The 18,814-nt window shown below is 44.6% G+C and overlaps 1 protein-coding gene across 3 annotated transcripts; it reads right to left on the reverse strand.

The window, feature by feature from the left end:
• Positions 1-13,461: 13,461 nt before the first annotated feature.
• ACTC1 (actin alpha cardiac muscle 1) lies at positions 13,462-18,764 on the reverse strand. Of its 3 annotated transcripts, none has more exons than XM_079769752.1 (7): positions 18,626-18,764; positions 17,907-18,057; positions 16,429-16,753; positions 15,605-15,766; positions 15,292-15,483; positions 14,310-14,491; positions 13,462-13,768 (listed from the first exon to the last, which is right to left on the reverse strand). In XM_079769752.1, exons 2-7 carry the CDS (start codon positions 18,033-18,035, stop codon positions 13,625-13,627), a joined length of 1,134 nt encoding a protein of 377 aa, XP_079625878.1. In that variant the 5' UTR covers positions 18,036-18,057; positions 18,626-18,764; the 3' UTR covers positions 13,462-13,624. The 3 variants fall into 3 exon arrangements, with proteins under 3 accessions (XP_079625878.1, XP_079625880.1, XP_079625879.1); XM_079769754.1 differs by lacking the exon at positions 18,626-18,764 and adding an exon at positions 18,453-18,589; XM_079769753.1 differs by lacking the exon at positions 18,626-18,764 and having other exon boundaries at positions 17,907-18,444.
• Positions 18,765-18,814: the final 50 nt, after the last annotated feature.

The raw sequence follows: 18,814 nt of genomic DNA on the forward strand, positions 1-18,814 counted from the left end.
TGATGCTTTACTGTCTCTGTATCTATCTTTTTGTTCAAGTTTATAATGTTCTTTATTATCCATAAATGAGTGAGATCATGTGGTATTTTTCTTTCATTGACTGACTTACTTCACTTAACATAATGTTCTCCAATTCCTCCCAGGTTGCTGCAAATGATGAGAATTCCTTCTTTTTTATGGCAGCATAGTATTCCATTGTGTAGATGTACCACAGTTTTCTGAACCAGTCATCTGCTGACGGGCACCTAGGCTGTTTCCAAATCTTAGCTATGGTGAATTGCGCTGCTATGAACATAGGGGTGCATATATCCTTTCTAATTGGTGTTTCTAGTTTCTTCGGATATATTCCCAGGAGTGGGATTACTGGGTCAAATGGGAGTTCCATTTTCAGTTTTTTGAGGAAACTCCATACTGTTCTCCACAGTGGCTGCACCAGTCTGCAATCCCACCAGCAGTGCACGAGGGTTCCTTTTTCTCCGCATCCTCGCCAACACTTGTCGTTTGTTGATTTGTTGATGATAGCCATTCTGACAGGTGTGAGATGGTACCGCATTGTTGTTTTGATTTGCATCTCTCGGATAATTAGTGACGTTGAGCATGTTTTCATGTGTCTCTTGGCCTTCCTTCTGTCTTCTTTTGAAAAGATTCTATTTAGGTCTGTTGCCCATTTTTTTATTGGATCATTTATCTTCCTTTTATTAAGTTGTATAAGCTGCCTGTAGATGTTGGAGATTAAACCTTTATCAGTGATGCCATTTGCAAATATGTTCTCCCATGCAGTGGGCCTTCTTGTTGTTTTGTTGATGGTTTCTTTTGCTGTGAAAAAGCTTTTTATTTTGATGTAGTCCCATTTGTTAATTTTCTCTTTAGCTTCCATTGCCCTAGGGGCAGTGTCAGTGAAGAATTTCTTTTGGCATATGTCTGACATTTTGCTGCCTGTGGATTGCTCTAGTATTTTTATGGTTTCCCGTCTTATGTTTAAGTCCTGTATCCATTTTGAGTTTATTTTTGTGTATGGCGTAAGTTGGTGATCAAGCTTCATTTTTTTGCATGTATCTGTCCAATTTTCCCAACACCATTTATTGAAGAGACTGTCTTTATTCCATTGTATGTTCATGCCTCCTTTGTCAAATATTAATTGAGCATAGTGGTTTGGGTCAATATCTGGATTCTCTATTCTGTTCCATTGATCTATATGTCTGTTCTTGTGCCAGTACCAGGCTGTTTTGAGAACAGTGGCTTTGTAATACAGCTTGAAATCTGGTATTGAGATCCCTCCTACTTTATTCTTCTTTCTCAGGATTGCTGTGGCTATTCGGGGTCTTTTTTTATTCCAGATGAATTTTTGGAGAGTTCTTTCAAGGTCTGTGAAATATGCCGTTGGTATTTTAATGGGGAGTGCATTGAATCTATAGATTGCTTTGGGTAGTATGGACATTTTAATGATGTTGATTCTACCAATCCATGAACATGGTATGTTCTTCCATCTGTTTACGTCTTCCTCTATCTCTTTTTTCAGTGTCCTGTAGTTTTCCGTGTATAGGTCTTTTACCTCCTTAGTTAAGTTTATTCCTAGGTATCTTAATTTTTTTGGTGCGATGGTAAATGGGATTGCCTTTTTAGTCTCTCTGTCTGTAAGTTCACTATTGGTGTATAGAAAGGCCATAGATTTCTTGGCGTTAATTTTGTATCCTGCTACATTGCCGAATTCATTTATTAAGTCTATGAGTTTTTTGACGGAGTCTTTCGGATTTTTTATGTACAATATCATGTCGTCTGCAAATAAAGACAGCTTTACTTGTTCTTTTCCAATCTGGATGCCTTTTATTTCTTCTTCTTGTCTAATTGCAATGGCTAATACTTCCAGTACTATGTCAAACAGGAGTGGTGAGAGTGGGCATCCCTGTCTTGTTCCTGTTCTTAGGGGAAATGTCTTTAGTTTTTGTCCATTGAGTATGATGTTTGCTGTGGGTTTATCATATATAGCTTTTATTATGTTGAGGTATGAGCCATCTATTCCCACCTTGTTGAGAGCTTTTATCAAGAAAGGGTGTTGGATTTTGTCAAATGCTTTTTCTGCATCAATTGATATGACTATGTGATTTTTATCTTTCAATTTGTTTATGTGATGTATCACGTTTATTGATTTGCGGATATTGTACCATCCTTGCATTCCTGGGATAAATCCTACTTGGTCATGGTGTATGATCTTTCTGATGTACTGCTGGAGCCGATTTGCTAGAATTTTGTTGAGGATTTTGGCATCTATGTTCATGAGGGATATTGGTCTGTAATTCTCTTTCATTGTGTTGTCTTTATCTGGTTTTGGTATTAGGGTGATGCTGGCTTCATAGAAGGAGCTTGGAAGTGTTCCTTCCACTTGAATTTTTTGGAATAGTCTGAGGAGGATAGGTTTTAGTTCTTCCTTGAATGTTTGGTAAAACTCTCCTGTGAAGCCATCTGGCCCCGGGCTTTTGTTTGCTGGAAGCTTTTTGATGACTGCTTCAATTTCGTCCATAGTTATTGGCCTATTGAGCTGTTTAGATTCTTCTTGATTGATTTTTGGAAGGTTATATTTTTCTAGGAATATGTCCATTTCCTCCAGATTGTCCAGTTTGTTGGAATAGAGTTGTTCGTAGTATTTTGTAACAATCCTTTGTATCTCAGCGGGGTCTGTTGTTATTTCACCTCTTTCATTTCTGATTTTGTTTATTTGGGTCCTCTCTCTTTGCTTCTTGGTGAGCCTGGCTAGAGGTCCATCAATCTTGTTTATCCTTTCAAAGAACCAGCTCTTGGTTTTGTTGATCTTATGTATTGTTTCTTTGGTCTCTATGTCATTTATCTCCGCTCTGATCTTTGTTATTTCCTTCCTTCTGGTTACACTGGGCTTTTCTTGCTGCTCTTTTTCTAGCTCTTTGAGTTGTAGGGTTAAGTAATTTATTACCATTGTTTCTTGTTTTTTGCAATAGGCCTGTAGAGCTATGAACTTCCCTCTCAAGACTGCTTTCGCTGTGTCCCATAGATTTTGGATTGTTGTGTTTTCATTGTCATTTGTTGCCATGATGTTTTTTATTTCTTCCTTGATCTCTCTGGTGACCCAGTCCTTGTTTAATAGCATGCTGTTTAGTCTCCATGTGTTTGATTTCTTTGGATTGTTTTTATTGTAGTTGATTTCCAGTTTTATGCCACTGTGATCTGAGAAGATGCTTGATATAATTTCTATCTTCTTGAATTTGAAGAGACTTTGCCTGTGACCCAGCATATGGTCTATCTTTGAAAATGACCCATGTGCACTTGAGAAGAATGTATATTCTGTGGCTTTGGGGTGAAATGTTCTGAAGATGTCAATTAATTCCATCTGGTCTAGTGAGTCATTTAGGATTGCTGTTTCTTTGCTGATTTTTTGTTTAGAGGATTTGTCCAGTGGTGATAGTGGGGTATTAAAGTCTCCTACTATGATTGTGTTGCTATTAATCTCTCCCTTGATATCCTCCAGGAGTTTTTTTATGTATTTGGGTGCTCCTATATTGGGAGCGTATATGTTTACCAGAATTATTTCTTCTTGTTGGATTTCTCCCTTTAGTATTATGAAGTGGCCTTCCTTATCTCTTGTTATGGCATTTACTTTGAGGTCTATTTTGTCAGATATAAGTATTGCTACCCCAGCTTTTTTTTCATTTCCATTTGCCTGAAAGATATTTTTCCATCCCTTCACTTTCAATCTGTGTGAGTCTCTTGTTCTGAGGTGGGTCTCTTGTAGACAGCATATACATGGGTCGTGTTTTTTTATCCATTCAGCTACTCGATGTCTTTTGATTGGAGCATTTAGTCCGTTTACATTTAAAGTTATTACTGAAAGGTATTTGTTTGCAGTCATATCTATTTTTGTGTCTGTATTCCTTCTTACCTGTTTATTTCTTCTTTTTACAGTATTCCCTTTAGCAATTCTTGCATTGCTGGTTTGGTGGTGATAAACTCCCTGAGGCTTTTTTTGTCTGCAAAGCTCCTGATTTCCCCTTCAATTTTGATTGATAGTCTTGCTGGATATAGTATTCTTGGATTCAGTCCTTTGCTTTGCAACACTTTGTATACCTCCTTCCATTCACTTCTAGCTTGTTGTGTTTCTGATGAGTAATCATTTGACAATCTGATGGGTGTTCCTTTGTAGGTAACTCTCTGTCTCTCTCTTGCCGCCTTTAGGATTCTCTCTTTATCATTTATATTTGCCATTGAAATTATGACATGTCTTGGTGTGGGTCTTTTGGGGTTGATCCTGCTTGGGACTCTCTTTACTTGCGTAACTTTTATCTTTCCCATATCCGGGAAGTTTTCTGTCATTATTTCTTCAAATAGATTTTCTAATCCCTGCTGCTCTTCTTGTCCTTCTGGCAGCCCTATTATACGCATGTTACTTCGTTTCATGTTGTCCCTAAGCTCCCTTAGGCTTTCCTCCTGCTTTTTAATTTTTTTCTCCAATTGCTGTTCAGCTTGAGCTTGTTTCTGTACCTGATCTTCTAACTCACTAATTCGGTCCTCTGCTTCTTGTAATCTACTGTTGAAACTTTCCATGGTGTTTTTGATTGTAGCTATATCACTTTTCATTTCTTCCTGATTCTTGCATAAGTTGTTGATTTTCTCATCCATCCGATGTATAAATTCCATGACCATTACTCTGAACTCCTTTTCGGTCATGTTGCAAGCTTCATTTTCACTAATTTCCTTTCTTGGCGACTCCACATTTTCTTTCCTCTGTGAGTTATTTCGTTTCCCCATTCTGGCTATTACCAGAAAGCTCAAGCTTCTGTTTGCGTGGACCTGGGCCGTGTGCTGTGGGGACTTCGCTCCACCCTAGTTTCACTGAAGTGCTCTGACACTAGGACGTGTGACTGTCTTTGGTTGGTGGGAACCAAACTTGCCCAGGATCAGTGTCCCCAGTGTTCCGTGTGGTCTTGTGTGCACATTTAGAATCAGGGGCCCTGTCTGCACCACACTGTTGGTATGTGCCAAGAATGAGATCCTTAGCATGTGCCAGGAGTCAGAGTTTCCCTGTGTCTGCACCAAGACTCGAGTGTCAAAGTCTCTGTTGCCTTGTGCGGTTTCTCGTTGAGAATCAGGGTCCCTGTGTGTGCACGCACCAACAATTGGGGTCGCTGGCTCTTAGTGTGAATGCGCTGTGAGTCAGGGATCCCAGGCAGCTGTGTCCGGCGTGCCAAATTCCCTGAAGTGGGGCTGCGTCCTGTGTGTGCTCTCTCTACTGAGCCAAACCGGCTAGAGCGCACATTCTTAAAAACCTGAAGGTGAGCCGGCTCAGTGCACTCTCCCAAAGTCCCAGAAGGGGGGCGGAGTCCGTCCTGCGCGCCAAATTCCCCAAAGGGAAGCCCCTCTGTGCACGCTTTTAAGAATCTCCGAAGGGGGAGCTGTGCCCCGCGAGCCAAATTCCCCCAAATTCCCAGAAGGGGAGCCCTCTGTGCGCACTGACAGATTTCCCCGACTGGGAGCTGCTTCTGTCCCGTGCGCGAGCGCGCGCCAAATTCCCTAAGAGGGAGCGCGTCCCTGTGCAAAGCTCGGCAGCTTGGGCCAGGGACGGGTCTATCAGTTACTATGACGCTGTCTGTGCGCGCGCCTGTGAGCAGCTTGGGCGAGGGGCGCGTCTATCAGTTACTATGGCGCTTTCCGCACGCCTGTGGGCGCTCAGCAGCTTGGGGGAGGGGCGGGTCTATCAGTTACTATGGCGTTATCAGCGCCTGCGAGGAGGGGGATCGGCTCTTTGACTCACGGAAATCTGCCGGGAAGTCTGGATTCTTGTTTGTTTGTCTGAAGCTGTGATAGCAGTTCTCTGTCCCCAGTGGCTGCAGGGTCCTGGTTTGTGTCAGAAGCCAGGATCCGAGTCTCGGGCAGCTCTGTTTCCCAAGATGGCGTGGTCTCTGCGTCCGCACCAGCCGCCGAGAAGTGTCCGCTTTGTGCGCGGGGCTCCGCCGTCTAGGGCTGCCCTGTTCGGGAGCCCCTAGGAAGACCTGCAGAATCTAACTGACCCTATCTCATACACACACACACACCACACACATCTACACTCTCCTCTATGGGTTCCTCACTCACACTCTCTCTCTCCCTACCTTCCTGCCGGTCGCCATCTTTTTCAAAACTCCCAACTGATTAAATTTATTATTTGAAATGTATTATTCAGCTGACATAACATCACCTCAGAGCCCTAAAACAAAGTGAAATCCTGTGGAGGTGAGTGTCCAAAGCTTACAGTGACAGTCAGAATAAGCTAGGTTATGCAGTGGTAGCAAGCACCATTGCGGTGATTGACATAACGACAGTTTATTTCTCATTCATGCTTCGTGTCTGCAGGGGCCCTACCCATTCTAATCCTGTGGGGAACTGGGCTGATGGAGACTTCCATTCAACATGTGCATATGTGGCAAATTTTTGATTCCTTCGATCATGCTTAATTCTCTTAGAGTGTGGATATCTATATATGTAAAACCCTATTATGTAAATAGATGGAACAGCGGAACAACCGAACAACCAGTCGCTATGACGTGTGCTGACCACCAGGGGGTTTGCGCAGAACATGGCGGGCATCAGCAGCAGGCAGCAGAGCGCGGAACATGGGGGGCCTTGGCCGAGGCAGGATGGTGGAGCAGGTGAGCTGGGGCACCAGACCAAGGCGGGGTGCTGGTCGCTGTCATCGGGGCGAGCCTCTGGTGGTTACTGAAAATTCTTTGCTCCCGTGCACCGTGATCCGACCTGGCCCTTGCACCTGCTTGGCACCAGTGGGTGCCAGTGGGTGCAAGCGGCAGCTCCCGACCCCGATTGCCTCTTGGGGCTTCTCCACCTCCCTCTGCTCCTGAGGGGTGATTGGGGCAGCAGCTGCCACTCATACCCGCTGCTGGCACCAGCCCCAATTGCTCTCTGCAGTCAGCTGTGGGAGCGGCAGCAATGGTGCATGGAGCAGGACTGCCAGCAGGCAGGTGACTGAGAGGCCACGGTGGGATGAGCCGAGCTGAGGTGCGGAGGATGGGCCAAGATCCACCCCTGTGCCCACCGCACCACACTGCCCACAGTTCCTTTCAAGGTGCATGAATTCATGCACTGGGCCCCCACTATGATATATTTTTTGTATCTTCCCTGTTAAGATTTATATTTAAAGTAAGCACTCATCAAGTTCTTCCTACTGAATCCCTCACCCCTACCAACCTACGGCTTTCTTTTTAAAAACTAGAATCCTCATATTATATCTCAGTGATGGAGCTTCCCTTATGTATTAAAATCAAACCAGTTATTATAACACAATGGAATTGACACTCTAGGGTAATGGGTATAAAAGAGAGTATGGCTACCCTTTAGTGTTAAGATTTAAACAGTTTTAAAATAACTTTCTTCAACTGGAGAGGAGGCTCAAAGTGGCATGAAAAGTGCTTCCTACACTGAGAATTCAGGAAGCCAATTTAGATGTTTGAAAAGGCTCTGTAATGTAAGACCATAGTGATTATTAATTAAAATCTTTAAACCCTCTATCATGGAGTCATACTTTTTCTTAATTCATGCATCTATTGAGGTCGCTCTCTCCTTTGGCAGATGAAGGAGGACCTCGCTCTACATTCTGAGCCTTTGGAGTATGTGCTCCCTCAATTCTGTCATTGCTCTTGGACTACTGAGTCTTTCAGTGAGGATCGCTGCTCACTGGACCATTCTGGACCCAAATGCCAGAATTTACCTTCTTTAAATATCATTCAGTGGACCACTTCTCTGCTCTGGAGATGTCATCAGCAAAAAAACACACATTCTCTCATATCAAATGCAAATTTCCACCCTTGTCTTTCAGTTCTTCCACAACACACACACAAAACACACGTGTGTATGTGTGTGCAATGTATGATTGTGTATTGTATACTATATATAAGAATATTAATAACAATGATTATAGGACATTAATTAAAGCCCTACTATGTGTTAAGGCCTGAGTATAGGATCTACTTTATCACAGAAATTTTGAAGGGCAGTTCTATTACCCTTTGTGTTTTATAAGCACCAACACAGCACATCTGTGTTTCCAAAGCCCATGCTCTAGCCCTACCAAGTCCCAAATGACCTCATTGCTTCATCCCAGTGCATACCCTCTGCTCTAGTCAGGTCTCCCCACCACCTTCCTGTCCCCTAAACTACCCTCTGCTCATTTGATACCTCTCTTTCTCCCAGAAAACCCTTAACACTTTTCAAGACCAAAAGCAAACCCCATTTTTGGATGATGCCTTCTTTCCAATGTAGGACTGGAGATGTGTTTGGATCATCTTGAAATCTGAATTTCCTTGAAAACACATAGTCCACTCAAGCCAGCAGCCCTCTTCTTGCCTGCCCCTATCCAACCCACCAGCACATCCTGCCATCGCAGCTTAGAGAACCCATCTCAACTTTGTCCACACTTCTGTCCATCTCCACGGCTTCCTTCAGGTCCAAGCCCCAGCGACTCCCACCTGCACCAGTGTAAGAGCCTCCCATGGCTTACTAGCCTCCACTTTTGCTTTTCCAATCCAGTCCCCATGTAGCACCTAGAATGAGCATTTAAAATATGTTTTATATTTTCATGCTTAAAATCCTTTATCATAATTCTGTCACACAATAGAATTCAAACTTCTTATCACAGTCTATAGGCCCCATAAGATAGGTGTTCTGACCATGTATCCGGGGTCACTTACTCTCCTTCCCAGCCACTCATCGCTCTCCATCCACTTGGCTCTTCTCACTTCTTTGAACCTGACGGACTCTCCTACCTCTGGGTCTTTGCAGGTATTATTTCCACGGCCTGCTTTTCTATTCTTCAGGTCTTAGAATTAATGTCAGTCTGCTCTTTAGGAATACAAGTGCAGCTAAGTGTAGTTATAATAGGGGAGGTAGGGAGAATGTTCTGGGTAACCCACAGTGGGTAGAAGATGCTGAAAGAAGTCCAAAGGGTAGATCCTAGTGTTAAAGATTTCTTGGGGAAATTTTACTACTTTGCCTAAAGCAGGTTTGCTTTTATTTTTTTATTTTTTTCAGGTTTGGTTTTAAATTTCCTTCATGATGTCTGCTCTATCATACCCTATATGACGCCTACCCTGTCACTACCCAGTAGTCTTTCCAAAGTTCAAGTCATCTTTCTGTGTTAAGCACTAAACCTGTTCACCCAACTGCTCGCTTACTCTTGACTCCAGAGGCTATTTCTCATTTATTATTAATGCCACATTTTAATTCAGCTTTACTGCAACCTTCCCTTGGGTTTATTTTCTTTCTCTCTCTCCTCTCCAACCCTGATTCCCAGGGTAGAGCAATAAGCAAACAACACTGCGGAGGAACATGCAGACCACTCCTGCTTAACTCTCACCTAACTCGGCTCCCCTTCCCATACAGGGGAGAGGACCCAGAGCCCTAAGGATTCAGAGATCTGTACTTGCTCTGAAGCTCTTTATCCTCCTAGTCAACCTTTCTTGCATCTATTGCACACAGAGCGGGTAAATGAACTGCAAGAAACATCTTCTAGCATCAGATTCACCAGTGAGCAAAGGCATACTTTTGCAATCTCCCCCAGAGCTTTTTTCCTGCGTCTCTTTTAATGTGAGTTTGGTTGCCGTAGCAACAGCCAAACTCTGCTGGAGAGATTCCTTCTATAATGAGCCTGGAAGACCCTAGGATGAATATAGACAACCTTTGCTGTTTTAGGCCTAAAAGACTAAAAATTTCTTCCCTACCTGTCTTTTACTAGGAAATATTTGTAGTATTTATATCATTTTAATTCTGACTTATTATTACCTTTTAAATACCTGGATAAATTGGTCATATAGAGAGCACTTGGTTCCTGAGCCCCTGGGTCACACTATAGTCTAGAAGAAAAAATTGATCAATCACACGTATCACCATCCAAATATTCTTATGCTTGCCTCCCCGTTTTGTTTAGTCAAATCATTGTTCTTCTCAAGTCCTTCTCAGGACCTGCTAAATCAAACAAAACTCCTGAACTGGAAGTTGGAGCCCTTCAACAATTGGTCCCCCTGCAAACTACCCTAATCTCTGGTTCTAGCTCCTTGGGTATGGTGTGCATGTCAGTTTGTTCCCTTCCTTTGGAGAATTACCCCTCTCCCACTCAACGATATTGATGGTTCTCTATGGCAGGGAAAATATGTCTCAGTCCTCGAGTCTGGCCAGACTGAGACTTCCCTGGAATTTCTGACAGAACTGTATGGGAAGACACTCTTTTGGTACAGAGGCTGATAAGTTAGTTGGTAGATTGTGAATCTTGGGCCATGATGTCCAACATGTGGGAAAATCCTCTATTAGTCTGTTTGGGCTACCATAACATAATAGCACGGACTGGGTGGCTTAAGCAATAGAAGTTTATTTTCTCGCAGTTCTGGAGCATAGAAGTCAAAGACCAAGGTGCCAGCAGCATTGGTTTCTGGTGAGGCCTCTCTGCCTGGCTTGTAGATGGCTACTTCTCGCTTTGTCTTTACCTGTGCTTTCCTCTGTACATGCACAATCCTGGTGTCTCTTCCTCTTCAATGAGGACACCGGTCTTATTTGATTAGGGCCAATTTATGACATCATTTAGCCTTAATTAGCTCCTTAAAGGCCCTGTCTCCAAAAACAATCACATCGGGGAGTTAGGGTGACAGCACATGAATTTGGGGGGATATAATTCAGTCTATAAGAGATCCCATAAAAGAAATGGAGAGAAAGGTGGAGCCCCAGTGACATTGTTTCAGGGCCTGGGTTAGTGAATCAAGTCTACCCTTTAAATATTCCATTTTCTTTGCAACTTTCTTTTTCTCTCTAACTCTACTCTCTTGATTATTTAAACACATCTACATAACAACCACTGCTAAGAAATGACAATTGTTAAAAAAAAAATGACAAAAAGTGTTTTGGTGTGTTAGAAATGAACAAAACCACTCTTTTCATTATAAGTTGAGAAGAAATATCATGATCTGTATATATTTTTTACATTGCATCTTAACTGAAAACATATTCACTGTAGACATCTCTATTATTTTACACATGTGGAGGTGGTCTTAAGAAAAACTCTGTCACCTTAGTACCATCCTTAAGCACAATTATTAGAAAACTCAGCTGTTCTAATATCTTACACCCCATCATTAGTTGAGATGAGAAAACTTTGGGATTCAACAAGAATCTGCATGCTTATCACTTCTGAAAGCTGATTCTAAAAAACTTCTACTTTTAAGTAGGAATGATTATACCCATTCCCTTTACATTTATACAAAGAAAGAACCATAGGTGATACCCCAGCCAGTTGTCTAAACTTGAAGGATTAATACTATATTTAGAGGTTAAATTTATAATACTTATTGTATTCAATTTGAGAGATGAAAAATAAAGACACAGACACTGGCGAAATCATATCTCCCCATTTTTGCCCCAAATCCATGTCTCTGGCTGAAACCTAGCTTGTAAGCCAACTTATCTGTGCTACAGGATATAATTGAGGGGGACAAAAGTAAAATCTATGATAAACTTTATGTCTTATCTATGCCACCAAATTTATTTATTATGTAACCCTTAACGCAGAGGAAAAACTTCCACTCAGCTATGCTAAGTATGGAACTCTAAATTCTGAGGTTGTTAAGCACAGAAAGTGGGCCCTGGGCCCTCTTTATGTCCCCTGAACCTATTATCTTGCTTGGTTCAGAGTCAGGAATCACGAGATATCTTTTAGCCCAGGCCAGGTAGCTCAATTTGTTGGAGCATCATCCCAATACACCAAGATTGAGGGTTTGGTCCCTGTTCAGGGCATGTACAGGAGGCAACCAATGCATGCATAAATGAATAGAACAACAAATCAATGTTTCTGGCTCTTTCTCCCTTCCTTTCTCTCTCTCTCTAGAATCAATAATTTTTTTTAAAAGAAAGATATTTTTAATGAATAAGATAAAGACACATTAAACCTTGAATGATGACAGTGGCAGCTTACTAAGGATGTGTCTGATGAGCCTAAAATACCCCAAATTTTCAACCCAGACTCCCAAAGGGTGTGTGATAGAATGGGGTTACTCTTGATAGGCCATGACTAAAGTTTTACATCTGCATGATTATGTTTATAAGTTTAGTTGTAAACTTTACGACTAAAGTTTTACGACTGAAAATGGTTTTAGATGCACCATTAGACTGAATGTCAGAAAATCTGGGTTTTTGTCTGGGGAATTCAAAAAACAAACTGCTTAACATTGTACCAGTTGCTCTAAAAGATCATTAACAATTAATTTGAAAATGAAAAAAATTAAAGCATCTCAATGAATTTATAGTCTATCTCTCCAAACTGATTTCCTAAAAGTTCATCAGCTCTGACCAACCTACCCTGTACACTGGCTTCCTTCCTTGTATTCCGGCTTCTGCCCCATTTCCTTCTGCTGAGATTTCCTCCTTGCTCGTCTCACCTCTCTAGTTCTTGACCATTCTTTAAGACCCAGACCCATATCTGTCTCCTTGAAGCCACACACATTGGGGGTTCACGTGGAGTGTATGTGAGCCCCTCAAGGACAGAGCGTGCTTATTCTCTTGAGTACTGTCCTCAGCACGTCCCCTGACATATGGCAGAGAGCCCTGAATGGAGGAAAAGGAATACTGTGGCTCTCCGCTCCCCTTCCTCCCTCAGGACTTCCTAGCCTTAACTCAACTCAACCCAAGATCCCAAGATTTCAAACAGGTGAAGAGACTGAAGACCTCTGTCCCACAAGTTAGTCGCTGATTAGGCAGGAGTTTCTGGCACCTGTTTCCTCTGCTTGTTTTGAACTTGCACGGTGGTCCTGACTTGTTTGAAATGGATCATGCCAGGCTGAACTGTCAGCTGGCTTCACTGTCTCACCGCTAACATGCACAGTCCACAGGAAGACCACTGTAGAGTCCCAAGAATTGAGAATTTAAGCTAATTTATATAAAATAATCTTTGACTTTCTCACTGACAATATATAGGGTGTCCCCAAAACATGTATACACACTTTAACAGCTGATAACTCACTTAATTTTGAAAACGAACTGTATGCTAATAAACACTGACTTCATAATCATTCAAAGTGTGTATATGTATGTGGCTTCTGCAAAGTTATGAAAACAGCTGCAACATATGCTAAAGCAATAATTTTCAATATCATTCAAGGAAACCAATCTTTGAGGATTGTCTTATCTTCCATTTCTTGCACATGTGAAGCTAAACCTAATCTTTTCAGGTATGAAATAGGTTCGTGATTCTATACCAAAGTGTAAAACCAAAGTTTAGTGTCATAACTCCCAGCTAAATGTCACACTAACCCACTTGATGATCTTTGTGGTGGTGTAATATTACAGCGCACACGGTGTCAGAGACATCAATCTAGGAGTTCACTGTCAAAAATACGTGAACCCTGGCCATACTCCAAGCCTACCCCAAAAGGAATTAAAAGAGGCTTTTGTAGGTTGCAAGTCCTGGTCTGGTTTATTTATAAAGCAATAAATATTAGAAGCACAAATAAACTGCACGTGTGTAAACAAACTGTACAATGGTTGATGAGAGATGAAGGAGGGTGGGTCGGAAGACTCCAAGAAGCATAATACTGTCATCCTGAATGTAAGGTAGACTAAAAGAGGAGGCACCTTAGAAGCATTTGCGGTGGACGATGGATGGGCCTGCCTCATCGTACTCTTGCTTGCTAATCCACATCTGCTGGAAGGTGGACAAGGAGGCCAGGATGGAGCCCCCGATCCAGACAGAGTACTTGCGCTCAGGGGGAGCAATAATCTGCGGAAAGAAAACAGAAACTTCCAGGGAACTCTGAAGCTCCAAGCAACAGCGCATGCCACATGTTGGGGAGCCTCACCAGAAAAAATGTAGGTATTAACTCACTGTAATGTAAGGTACTTCATACCACAAGTTAATATAGCTGAGTCAAGTTTTATGCACTTTCCACTACTTCATTACTTCTATTATCAAAGACTTTACAAAATAGAATTTCCCACTTCTCTGGACTCAGGTATAATGTGGCAACAAGCTAAAAGGCCCAAAGTTGGGGACTTTTAAAATGTGTTCAAAGATTTAGGTGGGTTTTTTTTTTATTTTTCTTCAACGATTTGTTTTTATCCACAGCTTGAAAGCATTTTTAAAGTCTCCTATCTTGGGAAAAATGCTAGAAAGATCAGAAAAAAAAAAAAGTGCTAGAGAAGCTAAAAGGCAAAGGTTTGAGTAGGCAAGAAGCTAAGTGTGAGGAGAAAGAAGTTAGGAATGCCTTCTGCTTGGAATACCAAGACCTGCTTCAGCTCCCCCAGGCACAGGGGTTCTTTACCTTAATCTTCATGGTGCTGGGAGCCAGGGCAGTGATTTCCTTCTGCATGCGATCAGCAATCCCAGGGTACATCGTGGTACCTCCAGATAAGACATTGTTGGCATACAGGTCTTTGCGGATATCAATGTCACACTTCATGATGCTATTATAAGTTGTTTCATGAATGCCAGCAGATTCCATACCTAGGAACAAGTTTTTTAAAAAAATCAAAGTGCACTTAGGCCAGGGGCCATGGTGGAGGGGTGAGAACAGGACTCCTCTGTGTTGGTAAACTGTCACCATTTGTCTCTGAAACATGTGTTCCTTTATAAGATACACTGAAGACATTTGTGGAACAGGTGTCCCTAAAAGTGCTCACAGTTAGCCCGCAGCAGACTGCCAAGAAATGAACAATTGTGTCTAGCACCTGTTTGAAGCGAACACTTGCTGTATCCACCAGATGCATGGCGATGTATTGGAAAAGGATAAGACACACATTTAAGTTACATCCATGCAAGTTTTATTTATGCAGCAAAATAAGATCCTCATAAGCTTCCTCCTGTAAATCATTCCTTAGGCGAGATGTTTGGCGACATATAAATATCACTCCAGTTATTACTGTGAGTGTGACTGCTATTATATTTAACAATGAGTAACTTAAAAGGCAAGTCCAGCTACTTGGCAATGAAGCTGATTGGAATGAATCGGCACCCTTGAGTAATTGCCTCTTTCCTGCAGATATGGATTATTCAGGTCCTACTCTTCTCATCCTTTCCTTTGAGGTGAAGTCTGTGTGTCATTTCACTACAACAGGACAGAACAGTGATGGCCACCCCTTTAATGAGCCATCAGAACCTGAGACTGAGCTGTGTGGGACTCCAAGCTATGATTCCTTTTAATTCAAGGGCCCCTTCATCCTTCTTCCTCATAATAGATTTTACTCTGGGACCTCCCAAGATTTGCAGGGAAAGGCTGTGCCTCTGCCCCAGACCCTACAACTCACCGATGAAGGAGGGCTGGAAGAGCGTCTCGGGGCAGCGGAAGCGCTCATTGCCAATAGTGATGACTTGGCCATCAGGTAGTTCATAGCTCTTCTCCAAAGAGGACGAAGAAGCAGCTGTGGCCATCTCATTCTCAAAATCCAGAGCAACATAGCACAGCTTCTCTTTAATGTCACGGACAATTTCACGTTCAGCTGCAGAAATAAAGAGTACCCCAGTCAAGCTCTGAAGAATGAAGTCACCTGTGGGAGGTAGATGGACTCACCGGTGAAGGAAAAAGCAGACAGCGTTGTAGCACATGAGACACACACTCACCGGTGGTGACAAAGGAGTAGCCACGCTCAGTGAGGATCTTCATGAGGTAGTCAGTGAGATCCCGACCAGCTAGATCCAGACGCATGATGGCATGGGGCAGAGCGTAGCCCTCATAGATGGGGACATTGTGAGTTACGCCATCCCCAGAGTCCAGAACAATGCCTGTCAGAGGGAACAGACAAGGATGAGGTAAATACCTGATGACACCACTGCTTTTAGCCTCCTGCTTTACGGCCAAGATAAACTAGCACTGGGCATGGATCCAGATGAAATTAGATCCTTTACACACAAAGAATAAAAATGAGCATAATGAATAGTAAATCTGAAGCCAGACGTAGCTCATCCTTTTAAATATTGTAGTAGAAGAATTTCCCCAGGACACTCAAGTGACCATCCCTTTCATCAGCCTTTAGCACATTATGTAAGCACCCAGGCGTGTTTTTCTTTCCTCCCATCTAACTAACATGTGTCTCTCTCTCTTTTGACTCACACCCTGTGGGGAATGTGGGTTCTCCTTGGCAATGTTTGCCCAGGGGCTGTGATGGCATGAACACATACCAGTGATGCTTGCATTCCAGACTGATACTGTACATTGTACGGAGCCTCATCATGCGACATCACAGTTTCTTTCAGCTCTCAGAAACACATGTGCTCTGAAACTAACCTCAGGGAACGATGGTTTCCTTTCTCTCTTAGCACCGACACCTTCCCAAGGAGTATGGGAGAAGGGATCGTTCATTTTCAGTTGGGGACACTGATTCACAGCAAGGTCAATGACCTGGGAATGTGATTAATCAGTGACTGTCCCCAGAGCCCAAACATACCTGTGGTTCGGCCAGAAGCATACAGGGACAGCACTGCCTGGATGGCCACATACATGGCGGGGACATTGAAGGTCTCAAACATGATCTGGGTCATCTTCTCACGGTTGGCCTTGGGGTTCAGCGGGGCCTCGGTGAGCAGAGTTGGGTGCTCCTCTGGGGCCACACGGAGCTCATTGTAGAAGGTATGGTGCCAGATCTTCTCCATGTCGTCCCAGTTGGTGATGATGCCGTGCTCAATGGGGTATTTGAGAGTCAGGATACCTCGCTTGCTCTGGGCCTCATCTCCTACGTAGGAATCCTTCTGACCCATACCCACCATGACACCCTAAAAGAAGGAAAAGATGGGAAGATCAAGCTTCCACTAGCTCAGGAATATAATTGGTGCCTTATAAATTTACATCTAACTGCCCAGGTCAAGGAATCCCTTATAAAGGCCAGAAACACCAAACAATAGGATTTTACCCCAATTTAGAAATATCACTTAAAATCAATCTAGTACTTTCCCCCACCCCCTTCCCCCCAAAAAAAGTATAATTCTACTGCTTAGAATATAACTGCGGGTGAGGGGGAACAATGCTATTTCACCGAAGTAGAGCCTCGCCTCGTTTTAAAAATACCATAATGCCTTCATTAAATTACTAAGCTCATCACCCATGTCAACTAGAATATAAATGACTACGTTGTGAAGTGACTGGATTCATGACACATTGTATTTCTCCTAAGAAAAGATTTTGACATTCATCAAGTAGCAATGGGCTGCTATGCCACTTCCACGCTGCCAGGGACGCCAGCCTGCCAGGAGCCGTCCTGCCCATCACTGCCCAGCCCTGAGCACCGCTCTCCTCTCTGGCAGCCTGTCCGACCAGGCATGCGGCAAAGGCAGCGAGGGTGGCATTTCTCTTCATAAACAAGGTGGGATGTCACTATCACCATGGCACCTCCTGCCTCTGTCACGTCTGGCTTCTAAAAATGCAACAGCCAGGAAGCAGATAGATTACATCTTTCGGGAGCCCTGTGAGCTGGCTGTGAACAAGGGCGAGGAATGTGGCCTGGCTCCCGCTGGGTTGAGAGAAGGTACATTCTTATGTTTTGAACAGGACTGAAAAAAGAGGCCAAGAAAAGAAAGTGAGGTGTACAAAAGGTAGAGGAGAAGACACCGAGGACTGGAAGTGCAGGTCAGGAGCAGAGGAGAGAAACTGCTGCCTTGTCCTACCAGGGAGTGGGGCCCTTGGAGAGCCGTGTCCCTGCAGTGAACGGGGAAATGGCGCAGGTCACACCCTCCTTCAGTGGAGGGCGTGAGAACTGCTTGCCTTGACTTGGACCTGAAGCTCAATCATCTTTCACTTATTTGACCTAAAGAGTTCATGAGACAGGAGGCTCAGGTGAGACGTTCCCTGGATTGCCAGCTGCGGAGGAGACGGGCAGGGCGCGGGCGGGCCGGGACCGCTCCCGGGGACACAGGCGGGCGGGAAGCTTACCTGGTGGCGCGGGCGGCCCACGATGGAAGGGAAGACGGCGCGGGGCGCGTCATCGCCCGCGAAGCCGGCCTTGACCAGCCCGGAGCCATTGTCGCACACCAGGGCGGTGGTCTCCTCGTCGTCGCACATCTTGGCACAGTTTCAGCGGGGTCTGCGGGTGGGGGAGAGGGGGTGGCCCGGGCTCAGCGCCTGCGGGGCTGGCCTCCCCCGCGCCCCGGGAGGAGGCGACAGAGCGCAGGGGCCTTGGGGGGCACCTGCCACCTCTCTGTCCCTCTCCGCAGACAAACAGAAGGGGTGGGAGGAGCCGCGGAGATTGGGGGTCGCAGTGCGGAGAGAAAGGGGGGGAATGACCAGGCTCCCTGACCAGGAGACTCGCCCTCTGTCCCAGGTGCAAGGAGGGACAGTCACCTCTCACCAGGTCCTCCCCAGCCCTCTCCATTTGCACCTTTTCACAAACTGGGAACCCACGTCGGCCCCACCCACACCCCCCTCCACGCCGTGCCCCAGCCGGAGAGAAAAGCGCACGAGAGCAGGGACCTCCAACACCTCGTGGAGGGCCGTGGGGTGCCCCGTCCGCGCGCCCCTCTCCAGTGACTTCCCAGGACGAGGAAAGTTAGAATCAGATAGAAAAGTTTGGTCCTAAAGGAAAGAGTGCCGGGCGGCGGGAGCGCGCTGTCTCGGGGGGCTGGGCGGCCGGGCGCGGGGCGGCGCCGACTCACCGTCCGCGGGGCGGGCTCGGCTCGGCTCGGCTGGGCGGCAGGCGCTGGTGTCCGGCGCGGGGCGCGCTGCTTTATACGCGCTGCTGGCCGGGGTCAGTCGGAGCGGCCGGGGGCAGGGGTGGGGGGCAGTCGGCCACCTTGCCTTATTTGGTCGCCTTTGCACCACTGAGGAGCGCCGAGGCCATTCAT

The sequence above is a fragment of the Cnephaeus nilssonii genome (assembly GCF_951640355.1).
Source record: "Cnephaeus nilssonii genome assembly, chromosome: 4".
Lineage (NCBI taxonomy): Eukaryota > Metazoa > Chordata > Mammalia > Chiroptera > Vespertilionidae > Cnephaeus > Cnephaeus nilssonii.

Bases quoted from the DNA above. Each gene is read 5' to 3' on its own strand.
- ACTC1 (XM_079769752.1), bottom strand. From the start codon at position 18,035: ATGTGCGACGACGAGGAGACCACCGCCCTGGTGTGCGACAATGGCTCC. The intron at 14,492-15,291 runs GTGAGTTGTAGG...ACTTGTTCCTAG, and splicing joins CTTCCAGCCCTCCTTCATCG to GTATGGAATCTGCTGGCATT. The intron at 13,769-14,309 runs GTAAAGAACCCC...TTCTTTCCGCAG, and splicing joins CCAGCACCATGAAGATTAAG to ATTATTGCTCCCCCTGAGCG.